Here is a 13,541-nt window from a genome sequence, read left to right on the forward strand (position 1 = left end):
TTAAAGAATTCACTTCCAAACTGTAACAGAATGATCACTTGTGGAAGCAAGACAGCTTTACCCAATCCCACAATGCTTCTTTACACGGACAGAGAATATTTAGCTGCCAAAGTGTTTACCAAGCGTATTCTCAGAATATAGATTAAAGCTGGATACTTTTTCTTGGTAAAATTTAAGAAATGCACTTAGCAACTTTGATTTTCTCGCTCCAGAGCAAGGTCAGAGTAAAAGTGGTAATTACATGAAATGTATGACCACTGAATAAAATGCTTATGAATTCTTAGCATTGTGAAACACTACCGTGCTTTTCCTTTTGTTTTCAGAAACAAACAAAAGAAACACTTTAACTCATCAACAACCAGAACAAGTCAGGCAAAGAAAATTAAGGACAATATTAGATGCAATTTAAAAAATTTCCACTTAAACCTACACAGTTATATATAGCAAGAAGAAAAGAAAAACCAACCATAAATTCAAAGTTATTCATTATAAAGAAAAATGCATGCCATGAATTGTCTTTAATTGGAAAAGAAAACAATTACTAACAAAACTGACCTCAAAATGTGAACTTGGTGTCAACAATTTTTCTTCAATTAATTGATAGTAAAACAGGGTAAGAAGAAAAACCTTTATTTAACATTTCAGAATTTCAAATATTAAGTAAGACATTGAATTTCAGTGTCCATTTCTGGATCCCAGTAATTAATATATGCATATCAAGTGCTCACAGAGTTGACAGCAGTTGTAATAAGAATGAGCAATATTACCTGAAGGAACTGATGTCACGTAAGAGAAAATTATTTGGAGCATCCTAAGAATTCAAATACATTTGAAAGAAACTTATATTAAATAATCAAAAAAGGAAATCAGATCTCCAAATTGAGTAACCAACAACAAGGTAGAAAGGAAAAATAATTTCAAAATTTAAATACTTCCTGTCATGTAAAATATTATTTGTTCTAATACAGGTATATACTCCAAAATAGGAAGTAGGCCTTAAGCTTAACATGGTTTAGCTAATTTTCATTTACAATACCCATAATGCTTCCTGAAATACAATTTATGCAGGAATAATAGAAGAATAATAAACTTTTTCCCTCATTATCTTGCCTTCCCTGACATTTAATGTCAATCTGCAATAACAAAGCTAATAATGATCTTTGTCTTCACACACTGCTATTGAAGCAAAGCATTTCTTTCTAAATTAAAGGGTAATTTTGTTCCCACTATTGCAGTCTGATCTTTCTGGGCTAGGATCACAGAAACTCATGGCATAAATCACCCTAAAATCCAGATCACCCCTTCTCTGTGAGAGAGGTTATATTCTTTTGAAAATAATCATGTGTGCAACCACAACCTAAAGCAGAGCAGCATGAAGCATGGAAGATTTCATCCAAAGTTCATCACATGATATGAATGCCAGATATTTCTAGAGGTTTCACATTCAAAGCTGAACATACAGCAACCTCCCCAAATTTGCAAATCACATGGTGAAACATTTTAAAGAGACATTTCAATAATTCACAGGAATTCAAACATAACAGAAAATCCTAATTTATACTGGCTTATAGTTAAGAACATATTCTTTAATCATATGGCTTCCAGGTCTGCTAAGTAATTAGGTATATGTTGAGTTTTATGCAATTATTATGTTGATTTTACTGGGACTACTTGCATCTGTAATACAAGCTGAGCCACACTGAATGATTTTGGCATCTAGGGAATTTCCCACAAAGTATCACATCTGCAGCAGCTTCCAGGCAAACCTGAGTGCACACCTCTATTACGGCCTCTTCCAGCTGCTACAACAGGCAGCTTATTCTGATGCATAGGTAACAGCAGCAGCAGCAACAAGGTCCAGGGTGAAGTGGGAATGACTGAGTCCAACTTCCTCTGCACTGCCAGCTACCCCCACAAACAGAGGCACTGCTGAGGATTACATATCAGTACCAACAAGGCCTGAATCTGACCAAATGGTCAGACTAGCTTGCTCCAGACCAGAAGATAAATCAAGAACATTCATCTATGTAACCATTAATACCATTGCACACAGTGTAGGAGACATCAGAAAGCACTTTCCATGCCAAGGTAGAACTTACCCCTCTTCTGTACCCAGCCTTCCTTCACAATGGTAACATCGCTCATGATGACTCCACTCCGAACCCCAAACTCAAACGAGTATTTCTTTGAGTTATCAGCTTGTCTGTTTGGCTTCTCTTCTGCAGCTCTTCACAATTTCTACTGATGAGTCAGACTGGAAGGAAATATTAGAGAAAGAATTTGAGTCTTTTCTGGTTTTCTCACTTGACAGCCAACAAAAAAGTCTTTGTTGATGTATTTCACTGACTGAGCTCATATTAAAAATCTGCCTTTATTTTTAATTAACTGTATAACACAATCATGTTTCTAGTCTTACAGCACATTTTCCATGAACACTACAATACTAAAAAGCAGCAGAATGTGTTAAAATTTAAGTCATATGGCACTTTTATAAAAGGCACACAGCAGAATTCTCTTGTACTAATGCACAGGATGCTGTTAAATGAAAGGCTGTCGGTCCTGCTTCAAAAACCCAACTCTGAACACACAGGAGCTTTCCCTGCTCCCACAGCTGTCAGATACCATGCAGAGGACAATTATGGCTACCTATCATATTGAGAGTGTAAGAAAATGGAATGCAGGTTACATCTTTGCCACTTCCGCTATAATTTTATTATAGCCAATACAAACCCTGAACATACAAGAGTTTTTCAAAAACAGCATCATCTCCAAGTACACAAACAGAAAGACAACTTTGTAAATAAATTAACCAAAACCACCCCCAAATGTTCAGTTTATAAAAAGAAGGAGTGCACATTCTTTCAAAGCTTTAAGCCAGGCAGTGACAAGAGTAAGGGAAGTTAGTCCTGGAACAGGACATACCACTCTCAGAAGCCACAACCCTCTCTTTTGACCACCTCACTACCAAAGTACCTAACAGATGTGAAGAGGAGATAAACAGCACTACAATTAAATAAGAAGAGAAGCCAGAGGCCAGGAGATGTTTCCTTTTGCCAGCAAACTGCCTTTCCCCTCCAGCCTTCAAAATAAATAGAAGCATTCAGATAATGCTCATCCAGAAAAGTGTGGGAAGCCAAGAAATGGGATTTCTCTGATGGTGGAGGAACACCCTTGCACAGCTCTGCACAGGAGCACACATGTACACAGTGGTGGCACCAAACAGGAACCCCCACACAAGTTTAGTGTGTCAAATGCAGCCCATGCACATCCATTTAGTAGACTGACCAACAAATATAAACAGGAAAGAAACAAATCTGACTGGGCTAGAAGCAATCTGTGCAACAAATGAATGAAGAAAGCACTCGGAAATCAGTTTTTTTTAATACAATCAAGTACAAACTAAAACCAGAACCATTATAGACATACAGATTATTTCTTATTTATCATTTGAATATGTGTATTCGCATGACACAGCAACTACATGGAAGGCCACTTCTGAAAGAATAGTGTAACATGCAAAATAAAACTTGGCATGAGTACTTTTTCAGGTGCTATGCAACAAAAATACAGCACAACCCAATTTTACAGAAACACTCCAATGTGCTCGTTTAAGTCTTGCTTTCACTAAACTATTTTTTTTTAAAACACTCAGTATTTTGGCCGCATAAAAGTAAAAATCACAATGTTAAACTCATTAAAACTGTTAAGTTGAAATGATATTGACTACTGTGCCCCTGAGACATCCCCATGGCACTGGCAGATATGGCAGTGAGACCTGCTCAGGTGACACACAGCCTTTGGCATTGGCATCACACCCTGTTGTGTGCAGCAGGACACCACACAACAGGGTCTATAGAAACACACCCTGATTAAGCTTTCATAAGAGCTAAAAGAAAATGTTATGTACATTTTGGAAGGACATGAGAATGCTTTAGTGATGTTAATTGATCTAACTTTAGCTGCTTAGGCATCATATTATACGCAAGCCAGTACAGCAGAAATAACCAAAGCAGGCATTTCCACATCCTGCACCTTACTAATGTAAGAGCTAATTTCTGGGTCAGACATTTTCAGAACTTTTGTTTGCATGCTTTAAACGAGATAAGCTAGTCTATCAGCTGTGCATGAAAAGAGATCTGACAGATTAAGACACGTGCCTGAAAGCAGGCTGCTGTTCCCCCGTTCTGGATCACTGCAGCACAGCATCAGCTCTTATTACAAACATGTAAATCTTTACAAAGCCCAGAGGTGGGTGTCAAACAACTGTGACCTAAGAGCAGCTGTTCTGGGAAAAAAGTGTAGCACGTCAATTTCCAAATACCCAACTTAAGTTCAGTTTTCTACAAGACTTTCATTGCATTCTTTCAAAGTAATCACAGTTGTTTGGTTTTTTTCCCAGCTATAAAAACACAAGAAGCAATGTAACACTCAGTATTTACCTTGGGCTGGCATATTCTGCAATATATTTTACCGTTTCGGCAAATTTAATGAACTTTCCATTTTTGGTGTGCACTTCTGAACATTGCAATGATTTATTCTTATTGGTAAAGACACAGCTATAAGAAATTAACTTCCGTACTAAGTAGCAATAATCTTTGCCCACAGACTGATCAATCAGTCCATGATTTATGAATGAATTCATGCTTGAAGCTCCCTATTTACCCACTGATTACAAAAAAGTTAGTGTTACACAATCAAAATCTGATCTATGACCGACTTTCATGTCACAGTGCCTGAAACAAACTCAAGTGTGTCTGTAGGCTTGCATCCCACCCATCACATGTACTGCTTTACTAAATTCTGAACAAAATCCCCAAAATACAAAAATCACATAAATATGGTGATAAAATTAACTGCACTATCCCCAGTTTAGCTTCACAGTATTACCAGAAACAACCTTAAAATTACCAACAGTTCTATGGTTGTATTGATTGCTCCATTACTGGGTAATTAAAAGTCAAGCTGAATTACATAGGAAGCTGAAGGAGATAAATCAAAGCATTAAAAAGCTAATGAAAATAAAGGTTATATGTGCACACTACACTTGCAAGAAGCGATTTGTAAGCATCTGTAATATTATCCCTTATTAAATGCCTTTGAGCCTTTCTAAAAGCTGTACTCCTTTACTCTAGGAGTCATTCAACAATGCTCCAGAAGAGCAGATTTTGAGAACTACTTCTTACTGTGACCAAAACTGGCCTTATAGTGAAAAATTGTCATACAAAAGCCTTTCCTAAAGATGTAATAAATAATTGTGTATAGATGTAAAGGAGTTGTCTGAAACACATAAAACAAAAATTCTCACATGAAAATGGCATTTCATCTAAAGTTCAGCTACATCAAGAAAAGCTACAGAAATGTTTATTCTGCACATCTGGCATAGAATTTAAATACTTGTTAGCAATCAGCTCTGCTCTCCCAATGCACTTGAAGTTTCAGCAGCCAGTATGCAATAATTTTTACAGTTTACCTTACTGCTATGTAGGATGAACCCAGAAATAGGATGAAAATATGTTAGGACTGAATTTGACAATGTTTTGCATTGCAGCTGTTTCCTACAGGGAAGAACCTGACTTGTTCTTACATATTTTCCAGCAACTAGAGAACACATTAGATTTACTTTTTTTTTTCCCCCAATTTTTTGTATCTTTGTATCAAACTTGGAAGATATTTTTCCAACAATATATTGTGTGTATTCTGCAGACAGGATCAGATAGTCATGTGTATGCACAATACGTACAAGAACTCACTGTCGACATACTTTACAATGGAGGTGTAAAAATTTACTCGGTTACAATCAGTGATGTGAAGAATTTAGGGACACAGTTTCATGGCAGACTTGGCGGTATTAGGTTAGCAGTTGGAAAGATCTTTTCCTGCCTAAATGATTCTATGACTCTATGCAAACATCTGCTGGGGGTTTTATCTCATAAAAAATGCACAACTTTTCCTTTTTTCTTCAGGAAGTTATTAAGCCACTTTTGTAGTGTGAGATAAAACAATTATCTAGTACTTTTAAGCTCCTCCTAGCTGTAAAGGTTTCAAAGGCAACTTTCTGACCAAAGATTAACCAGAGACTACTACAACCAACAGAGTTCTAGATCCCTATGCCAAGGTTCATGGTTTCCCTGAGCCATGGTAAAAACTAGCCAACACTTTTTCAGCTTTCATCTTGAACTTAAGGAATATCAGCAATATAGAGAAGAACCATCTTACATCATGATGCTACCATATGGGAACTATGAAATCAACAATTAAAATGAGCAATGGACCATTCAGTAGAAAGCCAGCTTTTCCCCAGCTCCTGTTTTTAAATTAAAGGAGGCTCTCATGCCCATCACAGCAGTCAGCTACCTACAGAGACCTGGTGAATAGTGAGAAGGAAAGAAATCCCTTCCAAGCAGAAGAACTAAGAGCTGTGTTTCAGGTCTACACTTAACAACCACTACGTGCAAGTGAATTATCATTGAGATGCATAAGAACAGACAAGACTCCTTTGAAATCTGGGCATCTTCCCATTCTCCCCATGACAAGAGACAGCTGAGTAAAGAAGATAGCACCCATAAATTCAGCGTAAATTGTATGATTCAGTTCTCGGTTGTAAGAACTTTCATAAACAAAGGCTTCTACTTTCAACAATTTTGGAGCTGAGAAAAAACAGAAACTCTCACATTTACCAACTAAAGTTACCAGAGAGAATACCAGAGAATCAAGTTCAGTGCTTCCAGAAATGATCCCCACAACTTCTTCTACCATTATCAACTCAGCGAAGCATCCAACCTTGTTCTCATAATAAATGAGTACTACCATTTTCCCTTTTTAAAAGTTTAGTAAAATGTTTGGGGAGAAAAGAACAGTAAGTGAACCTTTCTGATTCCCCTTGTCTGACTCAATGAGATTCTTTGGTCCCCCATGTAATCAGAGCCAAATCTCATAATCTCTATCTCCTTATTTTTCAGAAAAGTAACTGAATTATTTTGTGCATGCACACAATTCACACATCCCCAAAAAAGCAGTTCTCAGTGGCTTCCATCACACACCTTTGTTTCGTTGCTTTGAGGGCCTTTTTTCTTTGTAGCAGATCAAGCTATTAAGAGGTCTCCTCAAATTTGAGTTTGATTCCTCCCAAACAGCTGAGCAGGCTGTAACTGTTTCCAAAGCAGGTTGCACTCCCAGAGCAAGAAATTCAAAATGTCAAGACTCTAAACTAAAACCAGAGTTATCTTTAGGAATGGAAGCTGAAATCCAAGCTTTATTTATATGAAAAACACATGTATATCCTCCTCCCCTAGCAAAGCTAGCCAAACAATTAGAGGATATATTGCACATAATCAAAAATTACATAAAAGACTATGTGACAGAACAGAGATTGCTACAAAACTTGCTAAATTAGATTAGAGTATATTGTTAATGGAAGAATCACATTCAGGTGAGTGCTTTATCTAAAGAGTATGAAGTATTCATACATGCTTTTATAAACTACCTATTCTGGAATTCTGGTTATACTGACTCATTAAATACTATCACAATTTAGACTGAGGAAAAAGGAACCTTTAGGCACATGGTATTTGTCCAACATATTATGTTAATTAAAAATTGAAAAAAAACCAAAAAAACCCCACAATATCAAACCAACAAAAAATAGGAACTGATTTGACAAGACTAAGAAATTAAGAAATTAACAAAAATATTATTTAAAGAAAATAGATCCTAAATTTAAAAAATGGTAAACTTCATGTACATATGATCAAAATTCTGAAAGATACCTTAAATACTTTGTAAGTAGACATATTTACAGTTTTTAAAACTAATTTTAAAAATCCAAAGATATCTCCATGATAGGCATTGTAAATACTTTTTAAACCACATTTCATCCTAAAAGCCTCAATGAACTTTAAGAAAATTGCTATTAGAAATTTACTTGTAACAACTTTACTTTGTAAGTTTTGATTTGGAATAATGAAGGACACGATAGGAAACTGGCACTGCCTACAGCTTGTGGTAAGGAAAACCAACACACTTTGGAAAACATAAATAGCTCATTCTAATGCATGCTTACGTGTATGCTTAATATTTGCAGCATTCTATTTTCACTTTCAGTATGTCAAAAAGCTTCACATAACTAATATATGCTCAGATAAGCCTAGTTAGGAGAATGCAGGCACACTGAAATATTAACATACAAGTTAGATGTTTTATTTAGATTCTGCAACTGATTAAGTTTATAAGGAAAGAAACCATCCTTCTGTATTTTATTTCCTATTACAATGACAAAGCAAGTTATTTTAAGGGACAAAGGTATAATTAAAGCAAGGTGAACAAAGCCACCCTTGCCTTTGTTTACCAAGGTATAAAGGAAGTTTCTAAATGTAACTAAATTGTTTCTTTAGAATCCCATGTGAAACATTAACAACCCATTGTTTTGCCTTGTGTTTATTGACAAAAATGCTTGTAATCCTTTTTTGTCCCACTCAAATCACATAAAACAATAACTGAAAAACAGACAGAAGCAATAGAGATAAAACTTACTAGAGTGTATGTCTGAAATGTAACCAAAGAATATATTTCAAGTAGAAAAGATGAGGGGAGGGCTAATATTATGTTCAAAAAAAGTTACTGAGCCAATGATCTTGGGAAAGTTTTGAGACTCAGAAGAAGTCATATCAAGGATTAGCTAGGCTGAGTATCACAACTATGACAATGTTACTTCACTCAATCCTTCAAAACATATGTAATAAGTTTAATTTGCCATGGATTAATGTAGGAATACTAATCCTTGCCTTTTAGAGACAAAGTTCCTTTGCTCTTTAAAAATATAGTTTAGAAAATAGTCAAACAATGAAGAAAAAAATAAACATAACTTCCATATCTTTAAAACAAACTAAAATTACTTCTCTATGTCTAGCAGACTCAGGGGAAAAAAACTAACCTAATTTTCAAAAGTTCAAAGAATCTGGAAATTCCTAGTCATTCTAGCAGAGATTTTAAAAGATACCTTTCAAGAGAGACAAATCAAAGTTTCATTAAACTCATGTATTTAATTGTTTCTGTGATGGTAACTTTTCTGCAGCACAACTCTGTATTGTGCATAAAAGAGCAAGCACAGCACTGAATAAAAACCAGAAATACACGAACTACTCATGAGTAACAAGAAAGTACTGAGAAAAAGAAAGGGTTCTCAAACAATTAATATAAAAGATGAGAAAAGTTCAGTGACATGCATACAAATAGCTTTCTTTTAAACTTTTACACAGCAGGTTTTATTTGCTATGTCTACATTGAACAAATCAAATTCTGAATTGTCTTGTAATAGGAATGAACTTTGTGATTCCTTTCTACAGAGCACCAAACACTGCTGAACTTACTGTCAAATCCTGACACTGCAACATGACTGGAACATAATCAACTTGTAACCTAAAACCTTTGGATCTTCCTGTTCACACTCAAAATGCATTATTCTCACCAGCCTGAGACCTGGATTTCCTAAGGACAGAGGAGTTCTCTACAACCCTAACTTACACAGAGCTGCAGAGCTCACTAGCTGAAGGTCTTTGGCAAATGTTATATGAAAATGTTACATGAAACTCACGTGTACAACCTTAATTCTCTGTCTCAAAGTGTATCAACACATTTAAGAAGGACATAATAATTACAATAAAAGCTCATGAGGCAAGCTGCAACAATTACATATCTCAAGAAACACAATGAATACTTAGGGGAAAAATAAATGTGTGTTGGTAGAAACTTTTTGCAGGATTGCTGAGACTCAACCGACAACCACTGCATTAATTCTGTGGTGTTAAACCAGCTGTAAAAGAAGCTGTTGACTGTTAGGCACTGACATTCCACACCTACAAAAAGGCAGTGGTAAGATCTTCATTGATTTAAAGCTGAAGCAGGGTCTGCTCCTACTTTAGGAGACATTCAAACAACTTTGTCACGTGGACAATGCAGGAAAGTTTGACAAACCATGCTGTCAAGTCATTCAGACATGCACACGAAATATTGAGGTCCCAGTTGAATTCTTAAAGATAATTTTAAAATCACTACTGTTATTTAGTGAGGATATTACAGAGGAAAAAAAATCACAGGGCAACAATGTGTTCTTAGTGCTATTTTTGATTAGTATGACTCACACTCAGACACTCACATAGAAATATGTGGAAGAAGAAGATTGGTCAAGATGGCTTCAACATATATTATTTATGCTAAGCATAATAAGTGTTGACACAAACAGCATCAAAAATCAAAGAACCATTTAAATTGAGCAAAAGTAAGCACCTTCACATACAAAAGCCCAATATGCTTACTCTCCTTGACTGAAACATTTAATGTTATTAAGTCTTCGGGGATTTTTGGGGAGTATTAACTTTGCTACATCTTCCAACTACACCTGAACAATATCTTTAATTAATAAAGGAAAAAGCAATCTGTTTTGAATCCTTGGCATGCATCATAAATGCCCATACTTACTGACCTAAAGTCATGGAACAAGGATAAAACACCAACTAATCACCTACAATACCCTTGGATTTTTTTTTTTGCAGTTTTTCTATTAGGACATACTAGTGATTTGCCTAAATAAGTTTCACTTATAAACTCTTACAGGGAGTCCAGAATGTTGTTCATACAATTACCTAAGATAAATGTATAAACCAAAACTTTAAAGATTAATTTTATGCTAAGAAAAAAAAAACCAAAAAGTTAACTTTCACATTCAATGTTTTAGTATTTGCTGGTAGGTTTTGGGTTGGGTTGGGATTTTGGGGGGCTTTTGGTGTTTGTTTCTGGTGTTTTTGTTGTTTTTGTTGTTTCTTAGTCTTTAACATTAATTTTTAAACAGCTTGAATCAGCTTTTCCAGCTATTGTGTAACTTATCTTTAGAAAGTAATCTTTTCTATACCACAACAACTTGTTGCCAAGAAGAGTAACTTGTGCAACACATTTATTTACCAAGAAGACCCTGTGATCCTGGGGAAGTTTCTTCCGTACAGCAAAAAGAAAACACGTTGGTCGGCAAGCAAGTTTCTCGCTGAAACCACACCTTTCCTCACAAGCAATGCAAAACTTCCTGAGCTACATGTTGTGCTAGAAAGCACCTCCTGCCTCTTCCATGGTATTCTTATTGGGCCTATCCTAACAGAATGACAATCTGAGATAGCACAAAAATTGATCTAATACTCTAGAATCATTTGAAAGGGCACTTAAGTTGGCAATTTTTCTTATAAAAGACAGTACTTCAAAAAGGAGTGGGTTGTAAAGTTCATACAAATACTGGAAATAAAAGCAACCTTTTAACTTAAACAAAGCTCATAAATGATCACATTTAACTATTCCCTCTTTTTGAATTGCTACTGTAGTTCACAAGGGGAGTATTGCACATTTTGAACAGAATGTTTATTTTATTAGTTGGAAATAAGCGAACAGAAGACTTTTGTTATATACATGACCAAACCCCCTACAAAACATGCTGTTACAGCATGGTGTGTCACTTTCACACAATTTCACACAATTGTGTTACTTTCAGGAAATCAATTCATTTATGCATTATCCATGTCAAAATGGAAGTATGGCACATGAAGTTTTCAGTCAGTGTATGTCCATGCTCTTGCCCTCTCCAGTGTGGACTAAAGTAAGCAGCATGCCCAAGCCATGAAAGCTGCCAAATACTGGGTCTCTGTTTCAAAACTGAAGGAAAGCTAGGCTACCATGTTGCCAAGTCCACATCACCTGTTGCATCAACAGCACAAAGTGAAACTGTGAGCACAAAGTTACAAGAAACTGTATCATCTTCATTCTCAGAACAGCACAGAAACTTCAAACGCATTTTAACACAATCCACTCCAGTAATGGGTCATAATTTCCAAAACAATTGAGTGCTTTGAAGCCATTTAGCAAATAATACTTCTTGGGCATAGAATTTATTATTCAGTAGGTCTCTTTAAACTGGGAAAACGTGCACCCAGAAAGTGAAAGAGCACACAATCACTGGGTGTTAGGCAAATTCCAAGGAGTCTGAAGGATCTTTTTGTTATAATAGAAACTTCAGATATATGCTGTTGCAAAATGCACTAGGAAGTCAAGATACAGTTTCTGGTCAGCGTCTTGCAAACAGAAGCTTGGATTACAAACAACTGCAAAGTCCTACTAAGTGGTTCTGAGACAGACTTAAAAGAACACATCAGAGTGTTTTCCCTTCCACAAAGCATTTGTTCCAATGTCAAACAGACAACAATTTCTAGTAAATAACAATGCTATCCAATCCTTATAATTGTATCTATTTCAACTGGGGCAAAGTTAAAACTAGAAACTGTCCCAGTTCTCACCTACTTCCCCTAGAATAGCAGCATTTTGCTCAAAAACACATAAGCTGCCCCCAAATTGTAGAACAAATGAAGGAGTAGAGCACTGAAATACTACCTGTGAACCTATTTATGAAACCAAGGAGATTACTGAATCCATTCAAACCTGGTTAGAGCAATGCAGCACAGAATAAACTGTCTAAAACAAGACAGTCTTGTTAATATTTTCTGTGTTTACACACATACCATGCACTCACATCAGACTAAAAAAAGTTATTCAAACAATACACATAGCCTTCTAGGAAACAGAGATGTCTTATCTCTGAGGTTTTTCTTTGGCCCTTATTTGAACTTGACTTACTGGCTGCATCCAACCAAAATATATCCACATGGACTATAATTAGTAATCCAATCCAATTAAAGATATTGGGGTTCACTTATAGGCTCCTATCAAAATAAAAATAAAAATCAAAACAGCAAAATGAAATAGTCCTACAAACTTAAGTAGTACACTTACTTAGAAAGCCAAAATAAGCTTCCTTCTCTGCCTCATGTACTCTCTTTCCATATTCCTGTAAACAAGCAGATCTTGCCTATAGATCAGCCGGCAGAAACAGGAGATCATGTTTAAAATGTTACTTGTCATAAGTTAAGGTCTACTTATCTGCATGCTTCTCGCCTTGAGAAGTAAAGCCCTCTACGTGCAAGATGCCGGGAACCATGTTTAGCAAAGTTTTACCAAGATCTAAACAAACACTAGCAGGAGAGACTGCTCTATGTTTCTTCAGTACTGAAAAAAGTTGGCAGTGCAGGTATCAGACACATCATAATTTTTGTAATAAAACCCTTAAACAGAAACTGGGACACATTTCCATAAAATTTATGAGATGATGTAGATATATACAAGGAGCCATTCAACTAATAACTACATCAAAGAAAAAAGCAAAACTAGAATAAAGGTCAAGAGAGATTAAATTGTTTATCCTTTCCACCCGCAGGAAAATAAGATTTCTCTTTTTTTTAACACTTAATCAACGTATCATGGGAGAACGTGAAACAGTCCTGGCTATTTCACTCCTCTTGGATTCCCATACAGAAGTAAACTAAGAAGCGGTGCCCATACAAAGCAACCCCGCAGCCTATAAGCCCGGTAGTGCTCGTTACATCACGATCATTTGCATTTAAACTACAATATATAGCGCTGCGATCTCGCTGCCGAGGGGCGCCGCGCTGACCCCC

The 13,541-nt window shown here is 36.0% G+C and overlaps 1 protein-coding gene across 1 annotated transcript in view; it reads right to left on the reverse strand.

Annotated features, from left to right (window-relative positions):
- AKT3 (AKT serine/threonine kinase 3) overlaps window positions 1-2,257 on the reverse strand; it is a 139,652-nt gene extending 137,395 nt beyond the window's left edge. Inside the window, exon 1 of the mRNA XM_005416229.2 lies at window positions 2,100-2,257. Coding sequence (XP_005416286.1) covers window positions 2,100-2,145 — 46 coding nt within the window. The 5' untranslated portion in view covers window positions 2,146-2,257. The remainder of the gene's footprint in view (window positions 1-2,099) is intronic.
- Between the last annotated feature and the right edge of the window lie 11,284 nt (window positions 2,258-13,541).

Source organism: Geospiza fortis, unplaced genomic scaffold (genome assembly GCF_000277835.1).
Source record: "Geospiza fortis unplaced genomic scaffold, GeoFor_1.0 scaffold41, whole genome shotgun sequence".
Taxonomy (NCBI): Eukaryota; Metazoa; Chordata; class Aves; order Passeriformes; family Thraupidae; genus Geospiza; species Geospiza fortis.